The sequence below is a fragment of the Siphateles boraxobius genome, unplaced genomic scaffold (genome assembly GCF_051911475.1).
Source record: "Siphateles boraxobius isolate OS27281-9 unplaced genomic scaffold, OSU_SipBor_1 125, whole genome shotgun sequence".
NCBI lineage: Eukaryota > Metazoa > Chordata > Actinopteri > Cypriniformes > Leuciscidae > Siphateles > Siphateles boraxobius.
Genome location: NW_027508728.1, coordinates 415001 through 436206, shown reverse-complemented (window position 1 = coordinate 436206; position 21206 = coordinate 415001). Strand labels below are relative to the sequence as shown.

General features: G+C 40.6%; 1 protein-coding gene across 4 annotated transcripts in view; it reads right to left on the bottom strand.

Moving 5' to 3' along the window:
- Positions 1–734: 734 nt before the first annotated feature.
- The window catches only part of galnt10 (UDP-N-acetyl-alpha-D-galactosamine:polypeptide N-acetylgalactosaminyltransferase 10 (GalNAc-T10)), a 63335-nt gene continuing 42863 nt past the window's right edge, over positions 735–21206 (bottom strand). For 3 of the 4 annotated variants that reach the window (XR_013201310.1, XR_013201311.1, XR_013201312.1), the window contains exons 11-15: positions 19383–19499; positions 11477–11626; positions 9024–9897; positions 2645–3688; positions 735–2230 (exon numbers count right to left, since the gene is read on the bottom strand). Coding sequence is in view for 1 of the 4 variants with exons in the window: in XM_077224908.1 (XP_077081023.1) it covers positions 9736–9897; positions 11477–11626; positions 19383–19499 (429 nt within the window). In the remaining 3 variants the exon portion in view is untranslated. Of the gene's footprint in view, positions 2231–2644; positions 3689–5513; positions 9898–11476; positions 11627–19382; positions 19500–21206 lie in introns of those variants that run through there. The other variant, XM_077224908.1, reaches the window with a different exon arrangement.

The following is a 21206-nucleotide window of genomic DNA, read 5'->3' as shown; positions in this document are numbered from 1 at the left end:
GCTTTGAACGCCCATTGGTTGGTTTCCGACAAAGGCGGGCCGTCGAGATTGTGTCTTTGATTCCGATTGGCTAGCGCGCCTGTCGATCAAACTGAACTTCCTGATCGCTGCCATTGATGTCATGAAATAACGCCTCACTGCTTGTGCACTTCAAATGACTCAAACACACACTCGACTCTTTCATGAAACTTCAGTAACTAAAACCTAATGTCTTAGTTTGAAATTAAACGATTTTTGTTTGGAGTAGCCTATCTTGACGTGTTAACGACACGTTGTGTTGTTTGAGTTATCCTAAAAAAGTGCTATTGTCATTGAGATTGAACAGTTGTGCTTGTACATCGATAAAAAAGCCAACTTTAAAAGGGGAGGAGAATGTGTTTCCCATCTTTTGTTATTGACATCAAAGGGCTTGCGGAAGAAATACTCAAACGTGCTTTATTCAGGGCAAAGCAGTGCAGGTTATGATGTTAATCTCTATTCATGTGTAATATGTTTACCACAATCCTGTGATGCAGGATCATAATTTCACCATTCCTGTAATAAAATAATGAATAAACTCTGTATCATCCTTAAAATTCCAAACTAAAAAGTTTGTTGAACTGTTTCAGTGGCCTTCATAATTATCTATTCAAAATAAGACCACACCACTTTTACAATAGTGTTGGTACTAAAAGAGAGAGAGAAAAAAAAAACAATGATTCAAATGAAAATAAATGACAACTGAACAAATGACACCAGTTATAATAATGTATGATGTGCCATCAGAACCATTTTAATGCATCCGTATAAAAATACCAGCATTCCTAAGATTTCCCACCAAACCATCAGATTCAACAAACAAAAGCTGGTCGTCAAACAACTCCGGTCAAAAGTACAGCATTAGATTTCTGTCCAATAATTTTTGCATGTGCTTTTTGACACAGTGGTCCACCAGAAACAATAATAGCAAAGCAATCATTCATTTTAGGAAACCCTTTAAAATCTACAGAAGTTACAAAACAGTTAATACTTGAAAATAGGCTCTGAAAGTGCTGGACAGATCAACTTTAGAGAAACATTTAAAAGTGCTTGAGAGATCATCTGCAAAAATAGTCAATGGTAAAAACAGGTAAAATGCTTCAATAACAAAGTCTGGGTTTGAAGGCACATGGACTGGGTTCAAGTTTAACTGTGCGTCAGGAACCGAGCACTGTAACATGAGCCGATCCCGTCTGGAAGTGCTGATCGAGAACCGGCAGGATCATGGAGAACCAGTGGGAAACATCCCAGAACCCGGAGGTTTATAGCTGGGTCATTCCACATTGCTGATCAACTGCAGTGTTGTTACTGTACAAAATCACATGAACAGGACTGAATATCTTAGACTTTCCCTAACAGAAAACACATGTACAGTCTAACTAAAATTATTCAGACACCTTCAACATTTCTCACATTATCAGTTTATTTGCTCAGAAAATAGTAATAAAATATGAGCAGAACTCAGTTGATATTTCACTGGTTTTGTCCGTCCTTCTGTTAGACTCTCACACATGAACTATGTTGAATATCTGTCAGCTGTTAAATTTAACTACACAATTAGATAATACCAGTTTAGCTCAACCAATCACCAAGCAATGCTTCATGTTGTTCCGTCTGTGCTGTAAAAAGGTGCATTAGTTATTAAAGAAAAAACACTTCAGCAAAACATGATCAGCTCAAAGTGTCCCAATCATTTTTGGTTTGATAAGTTTTACTGGTAGTCGCTGTATGAAGAATATTTGGGTATAATATGTCACAGTTTACTTTATTTTGCTCTCCTCACTTACATAAATGAACTATAGTGTCCTGCACACACTAGTGAAAACATATAAAAAGTTATATCTTGGTGTCTGAATAATCTTTGGTTTGACTGTATGTGACATTGAATTTGCATCATTCTAGTTAACAGGGTTGATACACCTTCAAGTTTTTCTAATAAAATATTATGTCCACTAAAACAAAACAAAAAATTGTGTATATACATATAAACAGAAGATGAATAATAAACCACACATTTCTGTGGAATGACCCAGATAAACGTCCAGGTTAATAAGCGTTCGATGTTTACAGGGAACATTCATAATTGCATCTCCTGAAGGATTATAAGTGTTTGCAAGGCGGCGATCGTGTTGATGCTGAGACTGTGAGAATCAAGAATCCACAGAGTAAACAGGAACGGGTTCATCACATCTCAGTCGGGATGCACCGATAACTGATACGATAACTGATACGATAACTGATACCGATAACTGATACCGTTACCGATAACTGATACCGATAACTGATACCGTTACGATAACTGATACCGATAACTGATAACTGATACTGATAACTGATACCGTTACCGATAACTGATACCGATAACAGATAACTGATACTGATAACTGATACCGTTACCGATAACTGATACCGATAACTGATAACTGATACCGATAACTGATAACTGATACAGATAACTGATACTGATAACTGATAACTGATACTGATAACTGATACCGTTACCGATAACTGATACCGATAACTGATACCGATAACTGATAACTGATACCGATAACTGATACCGATAACTGATAACTGATACAGATAACTGATACTGATAACTGATACCGTTACCGATAACTGATACCTGATACCGATAACTGATACCGATAACTGATACCGATAACTGATACCGATAACCGATACCGATAACCGATATCGATAACGGATATATTGGCCGATAAATCTACATCTCCATATCAATTTTTCGGTAACACTTTACAATAAGTTTCATTAGCTAACACTGATTAAAGTATAAACTAACACAAACTAACAAAGAGCAATACATATGTTGCAGTATTTATTAATCTTTGATATTTTTTTGATGAATGAATAATTTTTGGTTTGACCGTATATATTATTTTTCTTCTAAAAATGTCTACAGTTTCTAATCCCATCTAATGCTGTTGTTCTGTGTTTATTGGTTTTAATAACTTTTTTAAATTTATTTTAATTTTATTAATTCATTTCTTTTAATTATTTTTGTTATATGCTGTATAAAAATCTCTATGTTTAAATAAAAATATTGTGTATCGTTGAACTATGTATATGTTCTGCAAGGTTTTGGTTAATAAAAAAACTTTAAAAAGATGCTGGGTAAAGAACATTGTTTACAACTGATAGACTTCACTGTAAAACTACATCAGAATCTTGAGTAGTATCAAGAAAAGAAAAATAAATTATAATAAACTTTTGTAATAAGTGCATAATGTCTCGTCCCGCTGAAGGCACGAATCAAAATCGACGGAGGAAATAATCCACCGTTTAATAGCTTTAATATATCGACCTAATCTTCTTATCTGACCAATAACGGTAACATAAAACAATTAGCAATTATGGGCCGATCCCGATATATGGTGCATCCCTACAACTCAACTCCAAACACAGTGACATCATCACCTTCATGTGACATTTACAACATTTCCTTTAAAACGCTGATACACATCTCAGCTTTTGGGCCCTATTGTACCGATCTAAGCTAATGGTGTAAAGCGCACGGCGCAAGTGCTCTCAGTGTCCGAGTCCACTTCTGCTAGTTTAACGACGAGACAAATGGTCGGCGCTCCCGGCGCTGGTCTAAAAGAGTCGTCTCTATTCTCTTAATGAGTAATGGCTGTGTTTTGGGCGTATTCTCTTAATGAGTAATGGTGTGTTTTGGGCGTATTCTCTTAATGAGTAATGGGTGTGTTTTGGGAGTATTCTCTTAATGAGTTATGGTGTGTTTTGGGCGTATTCTCTTAATGAGTAATGGTGTGTTTTGGGCGTATTCTCTTAATGAGTTATGGTGTGTTTTGGGCGTATTCTCTTAATGAGTAATGGTGTGTTTTGGGCGTATTCTCTTAATGAGTTATGGTGTGTTTTGGGAGTATTCTCTTAATGAGTTATGGTGTGTTTTGGGCGTATTCTCTTAATGAGTAATGGTGTGTTTTGGGAGTATTCTCTTAATGAGTAATGGTGTGTTTTGGGCGTATTCTCTTAATGAGTTATGGTGTGTTTTGGGAGTATTCTCTTAATGAGTAATGGGTGTGTTTTGGGAGTATTCTCTTAATGAGTAATGGTGTGTTTTGGGAGTATTCTCTTAATGAGTAATGGTGTGTTTTGGGAGTATTCTCTTAATGAGTAATGGTGTGTTTTGGGAGTATTCTCTTAATGAGTAATGGTGTGTTTTGGGAGTATTCTCTTAATGAGTAATGGGTGTGTTTTGGGAGTATTCTCTTAATGAGTAATGGTGTGTTTTGGGAGTATTCTCTTAATGAGTAATGGGTGTGTTTTGGGCGTATTCTCTTAATGAGTTATGGTGTGTTTTGGGAGTATTCTCTTAATGAGTAATGGGTGTGTTTTGGGCGTATTCTCTTAATGAGTAATGGGTGTGTTTTGGGCGTATTCTCTTAATGAGTTATGGTGTGTTTTGGGCGTATTCTCTTAATGAGTAATGGGTGTGTTTTGGGAGTATTCTCTTAATGAGTAATGGTGTGTTTTGGGCGTATTCTCTTAATGAGTTATGGTGTGTTTTGGGCGTATTCTCTTAATGAGTTATGGTGTGTTTTGGGCGTATTCTCTTAATGAGTAATGGGTGTGTTTTGGGCGTATTCTCTTAATGAGTAATGGTGTGTTTTGGGAGTATTCTCTTAATGAGTAATGGGTGTGTTTTGGGCGTATTCTCTTAATGAGTAATGGGTGTGTTTTGGGAGTATTCTCTTAATGAGTTATGGTGTGTTTTGGGAGTATTCTCTTAATGAGTTATGGTGTGTTTTGGGCGTATTCTCTTAATGAGTAATGGGTGTGTTTTGGGCGTATTCTCTTAATGAGTTATGGTGTGTTTTGGGAGTATTCTCTTAATGAGTTATGGTGTGTTTTGGGCGTATTCTCTTAATGAGTAATGGGTGTGTTTTGGGCGTATTCTCTTAATGAGTTATGGTGTGTTTTGGGCATATTCTCTTAATGAGTAATGGGTGTGTTTTGGGAGTATTCTCTTAATGAGTAATGGTGTGTTTTGGGAGTATTCTCTTAATGAGTAACGGGTGTGTTTTGGGCGTATTCTCTTAATGAGTAATGGGTGTGTTTTGGGAGTATTCTCTTAATGAGTAATGGGTGTGTTTTGGGAGTATTCTCTTAATGAGTTATGGTGTGTTTTGGGAGTATTCTCTTAATGAGTAATGGGTGTGTTTTGGGAGTATTCTCTTAATGAGTAATGGTGTGTTTTGGGAGTATTCTCTTAATGAGTAACGGGTGTGTTTTGGGAGTATTCTCTTAATGAGTAATGGGTGTGTTTTGGGAGTATTCTCTTAATGAGTAATGGGTGTGTTTTGGGCGTATTCTCTTAATGAGTAATGGGTGTGTTTTGGGCGTAGTTTTGGGCGTATTCTCTTAATGAGTAATGGGTGTGTTTTGGGCGTATTCTCTTAATGAGTAATGGGTGTGTTTTGGGCGTATTCTCTTAATGAGTAATGGGTGTGTTTTGGGCGTATTCTCTTAATGAGTAATGGGTGTGTTTTGGGAGTATTCTCTTAATGAGTAATGGGTGTGTTTTGGGCGTATTCTCTTAATGAGTAATGGGTGTGTTTTGGGCGTATTCTCTTAATGAGTAATGGGTGTGTTTTGGGCGTATTCTCTTAATGAGTAATGGGTGTGTTTTGGGCGTATTCTCTTAATGAGTAATGGGTGTGTTTTGGGCGTATTCTCTTAATGAGTAATGGGTGTGTTTTGGGAGTATTCTCTTAATGAGTTATGGTGTGTTTTGGGCGTATTCTCTTAATGAGTAATGGGTGTGTTTTGGGCGTATTCTCTTAATGAGTTATGGTGTGTTTTGGGCATATTCTCTTAATGAGTAATGGGTGTGTTTTGGGAGTATTCTCTTAATGAGTAATGGTGTGTTTTGGGAGTATTCTCTTAATGAGTAACGGGTGTGTTTTGGGCGTATTCTCTTAATGAGTAATGGGTGTGTTTTGGGAGTATTCTCTTAATGAGTAATGGGTGTGTTTTGGGAGTATTCTCTTAATGAGTAATGGGTGTGTTTTGGGAGTATTCTCTTAATGAGTAATGGGTGTGTTTTGGGAGTATTCTCTTAATGAGTTATGGTGTGTTTTGGGCGTATTCTCTTAATGAGTAATGGGTGTTTTTTGGGCGTATTCTCTTAATGAGTTATGGTGTGTTTTGGGCATATTCTCTTAATGAGTAATGGTGTGTTTTGGGAGTATTCTCTTAATGAGTAATGGGTGTGTTTTGGGAGTATTCTCTTAATGAGTAATGGGTGTGTTTTGGGAGTATTCTCTTAATGAGTAATGGGTGTGTTTTGGGCGTATTCTCTTAATGAGTAATGGGTGTGTTTTGGGAGTATTCTCTTAATGAGTAATGGGTGTGTTTTGGGAGTATTCTCTTAATGAGTTATGGTGTGTTTTGGGCGTATTCTCTTAATGAGTAATGGGTGTTTTTTGGGCGTATTCTCTTAATGAGTTATGGTGTGTTTTGGGCATATTCTCTTAATGAGTAATGGGTGTGTTTTGGGCGTATTCTCTTAATGAGTAATGGGTGTGTTTTGGGCGTATTCTCTTAATGAGTAATGGGTGTGTTTTGGGAGTATTCTCTTAATGAGTTATGGTGTGTTTTGGGCGTATTCTCTTAATGAGTAATGGGTGTGTTTTGGGCGTATTCTCTTAATGAGTTATGGTGTGTTTTGGGCATATTCTCTTAATGAGTAATGGGTGTGTTTTGGGAGTATTCTCTTAATGAGTAATGGTGTGTTTTGGGAGTATTCTCTTAATGAGTAACGGGTGTGTTTTGGGCGTATTCTCTTAATGAGTAATGGGTGTGTTTTGGGAGTATTCTCTTAATGAGTAATGGGTGTGTTTTGGGAGTATTCTCTTAATGAGTAATGGTGTCTTTTGGGAGTATTCTCTTAATGAGTAATGGGTGTGTTTTGGGAGTATTCTCTTAATGAGTAATGGTGTGTTTTGGGAGTATTCTCTTAATGAGTAATGGTGTGTTTTGGGAGTATTCTCTTAATGAGTAACGGGTGTGTTTTGGGCGTATTCTCTTAGTGAGTAACGGGTGTGTTTTGGGAGTATTCTCTTAATGAGTAATGGGTGTGTTTTGGGAGTATTCTCTTAATGAGTAATGGTGTGTTTTGGGAGTATTCTCTTAATGAGTAATGGGTGTGTTTTGGGAGTATTCTCTTAATGAGTAATGGTGTGTTTTGGGAGTATTCTCTTAATGAGTAATGGGTGTGTTTTGGGCGTATTCTCTTAATGAGTTATGGTGTGTTTTGGGAGTATTCTCTTAATGAGTTATGGTGTGTTTTGGGAGTATTCTCTTAATGAGTAATGGTGTGTTTTGGGAGTATTCTCTTAATGAGTAATGGGTGTGTTTTGGGAGTATTCTCTTAATGAGTAATGGTGTGTTTTGGGAGTATTCTCTTAATGAGTAATGGGTGTGTTTTGGGAGTATTCTCTTAATGAGTAATGGTGTGTTTTGGGAGTATTCTCTTAATGAGTAATGGTGTGTTTTGGGAGTATTCTCTTAATGAGTAACGGGTGTGTTTTGGGCGTATTCTCTTAGTGAGTAACGGGTGTGTTTTGGGAGTATTCTCTTAATGAGTAATGGGTGTGTTTTGGGAGTATTCTCTTAATGAGTAATGGTGTGTTTTGGGAGTATTCTCTTAATGAGTAATGGGTGTGTTTTGGGAGTATTCTCTTAATGAGTAATGGTGTGTTTTGGGAGTATTCTCTTAATGAGTAATGGGTGTGTTTTGGGCGTATTCTCTTAATGAGTTATGGTGTGTTTTGGGAGTATTCTCTTAATGAGTTATGGTGTGTTTTGGGAGTATTCTCTTAATGAGTTATGGTGTGTTTTGGGAGTATTCTCTTAATGAGTTATGGTGTGTTTTGGGAGTATTCTCTTAATGAGTAATGGTGTGTTTTGGGAGTATTCTCTTAATGAGTAATGGGTGTGTTTTGGGAGTATTCTCTTAATGAGTAACGGGTGTGTTTTGGGAGTATTCTCTTAATGAGTAATGGGTGTGTTTTGGGAGTATTCTCTTAATGAGTAATGGTGTGTTTTGGGAGTATTCTCTTAATGAGTAATGGGTGTGTTTTGGGAGTATTCTCTTAATGAGTAATGGTGTGTTTTGGGAGTATTCTCTTAATGAGTAATGGGTGTGTTTTGGGAGTATTCTCTTAATGAGTAATGGGTGTGTTTTGGGAGTATTCTCTTAATGAGTAATGGGTGTGTTTTGGGAGTATTCTCTTAATGAGTAATGGTGTGTTTTGGGAGTATTCTCTTAATGAGCAATGGGTGTGTTTTGGGAGTATTCTCTTAATGAGTAATGGTGTGTTTTGGGAGTATTCTCTTAATGAGTAATGGGTGTGTTTTGGGCGTATTCTCTTAATGAGTAATGGGTGTGTTTTGGGCGTATTCTCTTAATGAGTAATGGGTGTGTTTTGGGAGTATTCTCTTAATGAGTAATGGGTGTGTTTTGGGCGTATTCTCTTAATGAGTAATGGTGTGTTTTGGGAGTATTCTCTTAATGAGTAATGGGTGTGTTTTGGGCGTATTCTCTTAATGAGTAATGGGTGTGTTTTGGGCGTATTCTCTTAATGAGTTATGGTGTGTTTTGGGAGTATTCTCTTAATGAGTTATGGTGTGTTTTGGGAGTATTCTCTTAATGAGTAATGGGTGTGTTTTGGGCGTATTCTCTTAATGAGTTATGGTGTGTTTTGGGCGTATTCTCTTAATGAGTAATGGGTGTGTTTTGGGCGTATTCTCTTAATGAGTAATGGGTGTGTTTTGGGCGTATTCTCTTAATGAGTTATGGTGTGTTTTGGGCGTATTCTCTTAATGAGTAATGGGTGTGTTTTGGGCGTATTCTCTTAATGAGTAATGGGTGTGTTTTGGGCGTATTCTCTTAATGAGTAATGGCTGTGTTTTGGGCGTATTCTCTTAATGAGTAATGGGTGTGTTTTGAGCGTAACGTGAAATAAACCAATCAGAGTCTCATCTCTCATTAATTTTAAAAGCCAGTTGCGTTCGCGTCATGGCGGATTTGCTATTTACACGACGGAATTAGCAAGCGGAAAAACTGAACGCTTCTCTAGCGAGGAAACGGATGTGCTCGTGCGCGAGGTTAAAGCTCTGTGTGTGTGTGTAATAATAAGCAGAGTGTACACACGTTGCGACCCGCCAATAAGCTCATATTACTAACACACTCTTTAAATAACAAATAAAATACTGCGCCATTGACTTTAGACCGGGTTTCAGTTGGTCAATGGCTCAGTCTATTTCAGTTCCTCAAAATAGCAACGCTCCAACAATGCGCCTGAACACACACTCGCTCTCAGACCAGCAGCCCATGGGCCACAGATGAGCGCTAATGCATTTGCTATTTAAACAACGTGTCGCAGGACGTGAAAATGAAAACTGCGTCGGGCTGAAACTAGCAAAACCCGAATGCGCCTGGTGTGTGATGGGCCCTTTATCACAGAAACACAGTCTGAAGGGGTTGAGGAACATCACTAACGCGCAGCCTTGCAAACACCCGCTCTCTGTCCTCAACAGTAGCATTAGCAGCAGGAGTGGAAGTTAGCACTGAGATGAAGACGGTTCCAGCGCCCGCAGACGATCAGACGCACGAGTTCAGGAAAGGCACGAGAGGTGTGTGTCCACGAGCTCCGCCGCAGGGTTGGGTCACTGGCCGCGGTTGAAGGAGTCCAGGACTGTGGCGTTGGTGTTCCCGAAGAGCCACTGCTGACTGAGAGACGAGGAGTCGCAGGAGTTCATGAAGATACGCTTCTGTGCAGCGCTGCAGTCCACACAGCTGTTACTGACGGGGTGATAGATGCTCTTATCCTGCGCACACACACACACACACACACACACATTATCATTTGCTCACAGAACCTTAACTAGTGTTGCAAAAGTACAGAGTCGGCCCTGAAATTTAAAAAAATGCGCCGCTTTTACGCGCTCATCATATATGTCTGTGATTGGCTACAATGATCAGCGCTTCAAAAACATGTTGTAAATGTGCATCAATGACGCTCTCCAGCGAGTGCTTACACTGACACACGCGAGCGTTTGAAACTCACGTTTTAAAAAAACCTTAAAACACTTGGGTGTGCTCTCAAACGCTCCCATGCGCTGATCATTGTAGCCCATCACAGACATATATGATGAGCGCGTGAACAAAACAGCCAATCAGAGGCGTCCACGATTCCGCTCAACAGCGCTCAAAGCCTCAGATTTTTAAAATTTCAGTACCGACTCTAATGAGAACATGCTTTTTTCCATGTTCATCTTTCTGTAGTGTGTAACGCTGCTGTTTGAGCATGAAAAGCCCTCAAAGTGCCTCTTCTCCATGTGTTGATGTTGTCTAGATCTCTACTAGAACAGGTTTTCATGCTTGAATGTTGATTATTTTCCCCTTATAAAACGATTAGTTCCAGTTCTTGATTCTTGATTCTGTCAATAGCTGTGCTTTATTCACAATAAACCGCTTCACCCAACGGTTCTATGCATCACTACACAACACCCCTAGCAACCACTCTTAGCAACGCAAACATGTTTGTTCTCATTGAAGTGTATAGAGTGAGTATTGTGAGTGAGTAAGTGTGTGTACCTGCATTTACAGTAGATTAGCATTAACTTCAGGTCAGACTATATTCATAATAAAATATACGTTTAAATGTCCGCTGGATATCTTGTCCTTTTAACAGTTCAGGAGTTTTCCTGTGACATGCTAGTCATTTGTCAGTTGCATCTTGCTTCTCACAACAACTTTCAGTCGTTTCAATATAAAAGTCTTGACTCACTTATAAAGACATGTCGTATTGTCTCCATCTAGTGGAGGAATAATGTAACATCTGCTGCTGTTCACGGTCAGGGACTATTTTTTCCAAGCGGAAGAAAGGCTTTTAGTGATTTTACTTCATGAAAGTTGCATTGATACATATTTTTATGGCTTTAACATTAGTATTGTGTGGTAACGGTTTTATAAAAGCAATAAGGTACTCGGGGCTAGTGCTGTGTGGTGAGTAAGTCACGGCTGAAGGGGTTGTTTGGCACGACACGACTTATTCACGATACAGCACAGCCTCGAGTACCTTATTTTCCTCATATTCTCCATTGTTGCGGCTCCTCTCTTCCCAGTCTGTCAGTAACGCTCTGTTTACTTCCTGTCTCTATGAAGCTCCTCCTTCTGAAAAGCACACTGTGCTCTGATTGGTCGGCTGGAGCACTGTGTTGTGATTGGTCGAGCGCTTCGAGTGTGTTTGGGAAATGTCCCGCCCCTTTCCATAACCGCCAGCTTAACACACTACTAACTAACTCAACCAGGCCCCGCCCCTTTATTCTGCGCATTAATTATTATACAGCTGTACAGAGCAGACAGGAGAACAGTGCAGCCGAGTGTGTGCGTGCAGGTCAGCACCTTCCGGTAGGCCCACAGCTGGTTGCCCTTCATCCCGTGGCAGTCGTAGAGAGTGACGGGGCTGTTGTGGGACACGGCGTCGAAGCACACCTTCTTAGTGTGTAACGGGTCTCCAACACGAATATCTTCCCTCCACCCGAACGTGAACACCTGCGGGACAGCCAAACACACATTATTATTATTACTATTATTAATACTCATGTATGAGCGGTAGAGATGTGCGGTTGGCGGTTACAGCGGATGATGTGTCGAGAACTTATTCTAATTAAATGCGGGCGGGTGGCGGTTGAACCAATCAGATGAAAAAAATATACATTGTAAAATATTGTTACCTACATCCGAAAAAAAACGAGCACACTTTAAAATAGTCACATTTTCATCATCTATGCGAGCTGTTTGTTTATTATCAGAGATGGCAATGAAGTTTTATGAAGTGGTGAATCAGGAGGACAGTGCAGACGCTGTCATTTATAAAACCTGTGAAGCTGTTGATGTTCATGAAGTCACGAGACGTGAGTGTCTAACACGAGTGCTAAACCCAAACTCGAGTTTCATCCGTCGAGATCCCAATAGACTAAAAGCAAAGCATGTGTGGACCTGTGCACTCCTGATATGTGCCCGCTCTAGGCCTGTAATCAACCAAAGAAAAGGGGGGGGGGGGGTTTAGATAAAAAAAAAGCGTTAGATGAATTAGCTGCGCTGTACTTGGTAGCCTTGTCTGCCTAAATGAATTATAAATAAACATAAAAAACTAGGAGGCTATTTGCAGTATATTAAATCGTTGCATCACGTGCACCTGCGCAATATAGCCTATGATTTCCGAAAATAGTACTGTGTCAACTAGTGATATCAGCACAGGAACTGTTGAGGAATACGCAACATAATTTAGACAATTGTTTTTGTCATATGTTATAATAACTGACAGACACTATCAGCCGCTCTGTGCATGTCCTCACGAGGCTGAGACACCTATAGACTATTAACTTAAAGCTTTTACTCTTAAACACACACTTTAATTAAAAAAGTCGACAATTCCTTCCGTGAGATTATTTTTGCGTTTGGATGATAGAGGAGGATTAAGATCAAGCGTGTGTGTGTGTGTGTGGAGGATGCTATCGGGCGGGTGCGCCTGCAGTTATACAACGAGTATTAGACTAAACATGTGCCATATTCTGATATGTTCTTATAGCCTACTCAAAACAGACGGGGCACCCTAACGCAGAAGAGTTAGCGCACCGGTTTTAGGTGATAAGCCATGTTTGTAGCCGAGCTTTGATGTGCAAACTGTTGCTTGCAAACCTTGCATTCGACTTTTATTCCGTTATCTATTTTTGTAAAATGCTGCCACACTGCCGATGTCTTTGACATGGTAGAGCAGGACTGACTGTAAATTAAACGCTCACAATTAAGTAAATATTCAGCAAACCACCAGACCAAGGGGCACTACGAGGCACTACATCAGTCAGTGGAAGCTGGAACACAACGGTGCAGTTTGACCCGACCCTGAACACTAGCGGAAACCTTCATGAGCAGTTTCACAAAGATAGACTTTGACTATGGCTTAGATATAGTAGATAGCACATTTTACTTGGGGAATTTAGTGGAGAATGTAGTAGCAAGAAGAAATGTTTAATTTGGAAAAAGATACGACAGTTCACAGCGTTAATCCGAGCGTTGAGACGTACAGAAAAGATACAAAAACATGGTACAAGATGCCAAAAAAGCAATATTTAAGAGGAAATATCCTAAAAACAGGAGGAGGTTGCTTTGGGCTGTTTGTACTGTAACTGATTGTTACTGCTGGTTGCCAAGGTAACAGAATCTTAGACCTGGGTTAGCCTGGGTTAAGGGGTGTAAGTGTTTTGGTCTAAATTAAGTCAGTCTTTATTTTTGTGAAACAGTCTAACTTGCATTAGACTAGTCTATGAGCAGATTTTAGACTTGTCTAACACGATAGACCGGCCTACTCTGCCTAGGCCAGGGGTCAAACCTAACCCTAACCCTAACCCTTTTGTTATAAAGTGCCTTTTTTAAGTTTCCTAATTCATCACTGTGCCACATCCCATATACCCCCCCCCCCAAAAAATAAATTAAAATCAATTAAAAACATAAATAAATACTATAAATACACAAACCTATTTTAAATGTTAATAATGGCTAACATAGAAATTGTACAGAAATTTAAATATTTCTCATGAAATTAGTTTCAGATTTGTCATCTTTGTTTTCAGATCTCCTCTGAATTGAGTAGATCGGCTTTTAGTTGTTTTGCCGCTCACATTTGGAATGAATTACAATGTACTATTAAACTAGATGATCTGGTGTCCTTATGGCATTTTAGACGTTTGCTTAAGGATCATTTTATTACTGACTGGGTTTGTTTTATGTGACTGTTCTGGCCTTTCTTTTTTAATTGCTTTTAATTTAAAAAGGCTGTATTTTACACAGGTCGTTGCTGTAAATGAGAACTTGCTCTCTGTCAACTTACCTGTATAAATAAATAAAGAACAGATTTTACACCTGGTCATCGAGTGTTTTATTCATGACTTTATTTGCTATCCGGTTTGTTAAAAGTGTTCCCCTTACACTTGGCAACATAACTGCATCTCCGCACGCAAATATAAAAAAAATGTAATCTTTAATTCCCAGGCTATATGCAAATTCACCTCAATGAAAGCAAGATATGAGCTGCATTTAATTTATCATTAGCTAGTTTCTAGAGTGGCATCAGCACTGGTAATATCATGTAGTGTCACTATTTTAATGAAGACAGCTGTGTGTTGAGCTTCAGGATGTGAGCTAATCTTTCGGTGTGCCGCTATAACGCACGCTCACGTGTTCGTTTTTCAACATTTTGGCAGGAGTAAAATGTACATATATGTGACTTCAACAAGCAATGCATTTTGTTCAGTTTGATCTGGAATATTAAAAGCAATCCTCTCTGTCGGAGGGCATTACCTCACGATTGGAAAGCTCTGCGATCAGAGAAAACACATGAGGTGACCAGCTTCCACACACATCAGTCAGTTTAATATGTATGGCATGTTTAATAAGGACTGTATACTTAGCTGAAATTTAAAGCATTAACTATTTACAGCGGAACAAGCGGTCAGTCGGTAACGTGTGTGTGCTGATGGGCTGATGGTTTGTTAGAGCTGATCGCTTTCATTGACTTCTCACACTTTAATAGTATTTATAATTCCTATCTTAATAAAACAAGCTGTTCTTACGAGGAATTAGTACATCAAAATGTAGATGTATATGCATGTGGGAGATAGGCTACTGAGACATACACAGGATTAACCCTTAGGTTGCCAGCCCCTGGCCTAGGCTATTACGTTAAATTCGGTCCACTGAATAATTCTGATGGTTACGTTCATATTGGTTTAGCCTATTCTATTCTAGATATATTGTGTCTTAATTATTTGGCTTCGCATTTATGTTCCGGATCTCTGATAGGCTGCACGTAAGGCTGTTTTGCCAGAATTTGTTTGTCGCGACTGTGATGGCGTATTTCATTATAATTTAAGTTTGTGGGGATGATCTAAAGTCCATGGGCTGTTTGAGGCATAGACTTTTCCATTTGACCCCCCCGATATAGGCAATTTAGTTTTGCATAGTTTGTTCAAACAGGGATGGCAGATTTCCATTACACGAGAGTAGGTGTTAAAACTTCATGCTGATTTGTACTCGGCTTTCGGCAAGATAATCACCAACTAAGACGTAGCTTTACAGTAACCTATGCTTCTCCATCCATTTACGGTTCTTTCCATCTGGTGACGTGAATCTCCTTCTGTCTAGCGTTAATACGCTTCAGCACACACAACGGCTGCAACCACAGTGCGGTCCCCCCATAACAACCCTCTGGATTGAGCGGAGTAGGGAACATCTCTAGGGTCTTCAAGTGGGCACCTTCCGTCCTCAGTGTTTCGTCGACTAGCCCACGACACCTCAAGAGGGCTCGACAGTGACCCTGGCGTCCCAGAGTCACCCCCCTCCGTCCCCCACTCAACTCAGCCCAGCTTACTGACCTCTACATCCCTCTTGCTGCTGAGACCTAACCACAATCTCACAATCTCTCCGCAACCCAACCATACGCGCCAACCCGTTTGACTAAGGCTGTCGAGCCCCACTGGTGCGTTAATATGCAGTTTCAGTGGCAACGGTTCCGTATGGCATACCACCTACCACAAAACACAATATCTGCCCAACCACCCGCCATTCATGCAATATACACAGGAACGTAATGACTGTAAATACTATACAACCTATACAAATAAACCATCAGACTCTTCAAGTTTTCAAGAAATCTACGAAACCGTAGCATGGCGGCCTGTACACAGCCAGCCAGAATCTTTCCGTCTCAACCACAGCCAGTTGCTGCTCCTTTCTGCTGCTTCAGATAAGTTCTTTACTGTGCGACGCAACTCTTGGCCACTGAATCCGACGTCTCTGAGGAACCGGGTTGTAGAGTGTGCCACAAAACCTCGACAACCCACTTCCACTGGATAAACCTGGACTCTCCATCCTCGCTGTTCTGCTTCAGTGGCCAGATGAGGATACCGCAGTTTCTTCCTCTCATATGCCTCATCTACCGCATCCTCCCATGGCACTGTTAACTCTATCAGTTGAACAATGCGTGCTGATCCAGACCACAAAACAATATCTGGTCGTAGGTTAGTGGTGGCAATCTCAGGTGGAAAAATAAGCCGTTGATCAAGATCAGCCAGCATCTTCCAGTCCCTAGCAGCTTCCAGTTGTCCTGGGCGAGAATTGGTGTTAGCACCTTTTCTTAGTGGTTGCTCGCCTGGGCGGAGGAATATTGTCTTCTGCGTGTAATGTTTTGCTAGAACAGGCGACAACTTATTGGTCATACTACGCTTGCCTTCCAATGCTAAAGCCAAACATCGCAATTCTTGGTCATGGCGCCAAGTAAACCGACCCTGGCTAAGAGCCACCTTACATCCTGTCAAAATGCCTTAATGTGGCAGGTGATGAACACAAAGGACAAGAGGGATCCTCTCCTACCCAGAGGTTTAGGTTCTGCGGTGATGGGAGAACATCATATGTTGGCCTAATAAGGAAACTGATCCTACTCTCTTCCATTGACCAAAGGTCTTGCCACCCCATTTTTCGTTGTTCCACACTCTCCCATCTCATCCACTCTCCCTGCTTGGCCTGGGAAATGGCCTTTATACATCTCATCCTCTCCTCCTGCTTTCGCACCTCGTTGACTACCAGCTTCCTCCTTTGAGCTGGGCCTGCCTTGTGCCATTTAGGAGGAGCTGGGCTGGGCCTGCCTTTTGCCATTTAGGAGGAGCTAAACTGAGCCCAAAACTCCCTCTTCCATGCTGTACCTGTCCCACGATATCACCAATTTGAAGGTGAGCCTTTGCCTCTACTACAGATTTCTTTGCTGACCACTTTCTACCAGTTTTTACCACAGGGGCTGCCTCCCTTACACATTTGTCGCGTGACTCTGCTAAAGTCATTTCCAGTCTGACCTTGGCACACTTAAACTCCTTGGTTAAAGCAGAGACTGGCAGCTGCAATACTCCTTTACTATAAAGTCCCACTCTGCTGAGGCAGCGTGGAGCTCCCAACCATTTCCTGATGTATGAACTTATTAACACTTCCAGCTTATCCACTGTTGTCAAATAAACCTCGTACACAGTCAGTGGCCACAGCAACCTCGGCAGTAGACCAAACTGAAAGCACCAGAGTTTCAGTTTGCCTTGTAGAGCACAGCTGTTTATGCTCTTCAACCCTTCCACTGCTTGTCGTCTAACTTCTCCCACTCGAACTGTGTCCTTTAGATCCCCATCGTACCATCTCCCTAGACTCTTCACTGGCTTCTCAGAAACTGTTGGTGTTGCCTCACCATTAATGAAGAATGTTTTATCTACTACCTTGCTTTTAATTATGGAGATGCTCCTTGATTTAGAGGGCTTAAATTGCATTCGTGCCCATTCAATATTATCTGTTAACTTCCCCAATAACCGATTAGTGCAGGCTACCGTTGTAGTCATGGTTGTGATGTCATCCATGTATGCTCTGATTGGTGGTAGTCGCATCCCAGAAGCCAAGCGCTCTCCTCCTACTACCCATTTTGATGCCCTAATGATTACTTCCATTGCCATGGGAAAAGCCAGTGGAGAAATGGTGCATCCTGCCATTATTCCAACCTCTAAGCATTGCCATGTAGTGCTGAATTCTGGAGTTGAGAAACTAAATTGCAAATCTCCAAAATAGGCTTTCACTAAATTTGTTATCGACATCGGTACCCTGAAAAAAATCAAATGATGCCCAAAGAAGCTCATGTGGCACTGAACCATATGCATTAGCCAAATCCAGGAATGTCACGTGGAGCTCCTTCCTCTCCTTTTTAGCTGATTGAATTCGTTGCCAGATAACACTGATGTGTTCTAAGCATCCTGAGAATCCTGGAATGCCCGCTTTTTGAACTGAAGTATCAATGAAGCCATTCTTTAATAGGTAGGTTGACACTCTCGGAGCAATAATGCTGAAGAAAATGTAGCCTGTGCCGTTTTTATTTATTTATTTCAACTGTTTGCCAAAACATAGGCGGCTATTAGGCCAAAGCCTATTACATTAGGATATTTATTTATTTATTTATTTGAATCATTTTTTCCTGCCTGTTGTTTCTTTTGGCACATAAAAAAGGCATTCTCTGATTCATACACAGATATCAATAAAGGTTCATTGTGTCGCGGAATTGGTGTTTTCGGATGTTTCACTGAGCAAACACACACACACACACACACACACACACACACACACACACACACACACACACACACACACACACACACACACACACACACCCACACACACACACACACACACACACACACACACACACACACACACAAGCTATGAGCCAAGCCTGCACGTCTCGTAGATGAGACTGCCTGGGTTATTTTGTTTTGATATTAGTTATATTTTAAAACAGCCAGTCAGTGTAGCATTTACAAGAGAGAGAGATTATGGAGTGATAAGACTCAGAAATGACATCAGGCCATGGCAGCGCGAGATGTTCAGAAGAACGCAAGAGCTAAACTTCTACAAGCTCAATATCATCCACAGCAAAACAAGAACGTAAGAAAAATAGTCGGAAAACTGCCCATTAATGAGATGTGCAAGGCAAGCAGGGACGTTTTGGGGTTGTTATGGACAATTATAAATGTGCATGTGCACGTTGCACTGTTGTGCGGTGGACTTACAGCGGATTTCGGGATGAATAGAGTAATTTCTTTAATATCGAGGCTCCATTGTTTGCTTCTTGTAAGATTGTTTGGCCTGCTGAGATAAATGAATCGCACTGCCTGAAAAAGACGCGCTCTCTTCACATGACATCATTAACTAGAGTCTTCAGAACAGACTCGTCCCAGTCGTCGCCCTGACATGACAGTGCGGAGAGTTAATTAGCCAATAATGTGAATGATATGTTATTTTATTCAAGCTTTCTTTCTTTTTGCAAAAAAATAAAGTGCAATAGGCATTAATTAGCAGTAGGCTAAATAGCAGCATGTTGAAATCACGTGGCAAATTGCGTTTTTTATTACAATGATAACATTGTACAGTAGCCTAGTCAGGTAAGGTCAGGTTTGCAGATGTGCGTTTTATTTAGGCTATTTATTTATTGTTGTCCCCAATAGACTATACTAGTAAGGACTGTAGCCTTAAATATCTGTCCTGCGTTGGTTCAGTCTCCTTTCCAGAACAGGCGAGAGCTTTCTCGCGTCAGCTGCGCCTAGCATCGCCCAGACCTGAAAACATTCACGGACGGCGGGCGGGTGCGGCTTTGAAAATTGGTCAAAAAACGTTGGTGCGGATGATGATGGGTTTTGTGATGACATAGATCTGTGCTAGCGGCGACTCTCACCTGCCCGTGACTCCAGCTCGGCTCGCCTCGCTCCTTCAGGCATTTCTCCAGCCGGATCGGGGATCCCGAGGAAAAGTGCTTGCTCTCCATGCAGAGGCCGGAGCCCACGTTACGCAGCTGGAACACACACACACACACACAGTTAGTCTGGCACAGAACACATCGCAAGGTTTTTTTTTTTTTATCAGAAAAACAAAACAAATAGAATAATATAGAGCAGAAAAGGTAAGTGCTGGTGCTGATGAGGAAAGTGTGTCTTTAGACAATAATCTGCCAAGGGTCTTTAAAATGAGACCAAACTTCAGTTTGTGCTCCCAAGCCTCACATTTTTTGTCTATAATGGACCTGTAACAGTTTTTTAATTGATGCACAATATTTAAGGTCCTTGCACACAGAGTCAGAACTTTTCGCACGTTCAAAAATAAACACGACCTCACTTTGTGTCAATCACGTTCTACACACTGCCTCCGAAACCTTCGTCCGTCACAATCTTTTTTGGATCGGGTCGATTTTCGGTGTTTTTCGCACCCGAAGCAAGCATTTCCAGAATGTGTTTTGATAATTCAGAGCCACCGAATGACGAATACGAAAAAACACACAAGAATTTCAGACTCTTTCTGAAATTCAAATTAATTAACCAATCATACCATTGATCAGCTCTACCAAACTAGGATGTCTTTTTTTCCAGTAATAAACAAACATTGTTAAGTTGTTTTGATTGATACTGTGAAGCAGCTTTGATACAATCTGTGTTGTGAAAAGCGCTATATAAATATATTTGACTTGACTTGACTCTTCTGTCCGCACCTCCACAATAAAAAACAGTTGCAGGGCCACTGTGGACAAAAATATCCGTGTCAAAAACTGTCATAGAAATGTGAAGCTTGGGAGCACAGACTTAAGTTTGGTCTCATTTTAAAGAAGATTATTATTAAAGTGAAAGTTAAAGAGTGACCGGACTCCTGCTGGTTTGTGCGCACTAGTTTCCGAATCGACTCCGGGACAGGAATTGACTACCAGACGTGAGGTGTGTTGATGAACCGACGGAGAGAGTCGTCACTGAGACGTGAAGCCGGACACTTTCTGTGACACTCGCGCTGTGTTCGTGACTAAGGTTACACGCTGTGTTCGTAATTTATTCCTGACTAAGGATGTGACGGTGAGGATATTTTCCCACTGGTTGATCGGTGTGTGACAACACTGGTAATACCGGTGTCACCAGCGGGGGCTTTTAAATTTCTAATTTAAAGGCAGAAGTGCATGCGTCTGCATGGGCATTCATAATGGTGCGGAGCAGCACTCACTGTTTGATTGTTGTGTTTTTCATATAACAGTTCACCATTCAAGCAATCTACCAGAATTGGGGCTAATTTGAAAGCGAAACTAAAATGCGCACGTCCGCGGAGCGAGCGTTTTCCCATAGGAATGAATTGAAAACGCTCGTTCTGTTTTCCCATAGGAATGTAATGAACTGAAAACGCTCACTCTGTTCTGTCCGTGTGCATTTTAGTTTTGCTTTTAAATTAGCGACAATTCGGGGCGGACTGCTTGAATTAGTTCATTAGCCTATTTTTCTTAATGAAAACACAACAACAAATCAGTGACAAATTCACTTAAATAGGCGTTTTTACATTTCACTTTGACACCAAATACTCCTCCATCTTGTCAGCTCCTCGCTCTCGTGATGAATGAGGTCTGACTCCTGCTGCGACTCTCGTTCAGCTCACGGTTTATTCAGCAGAAACAGTCAGTTTAATAGTGTCTGTTCTCTAACTGAACTAAATGATTTTATAAAAATAAAAAAATCGAATCGACGGTGCCGCG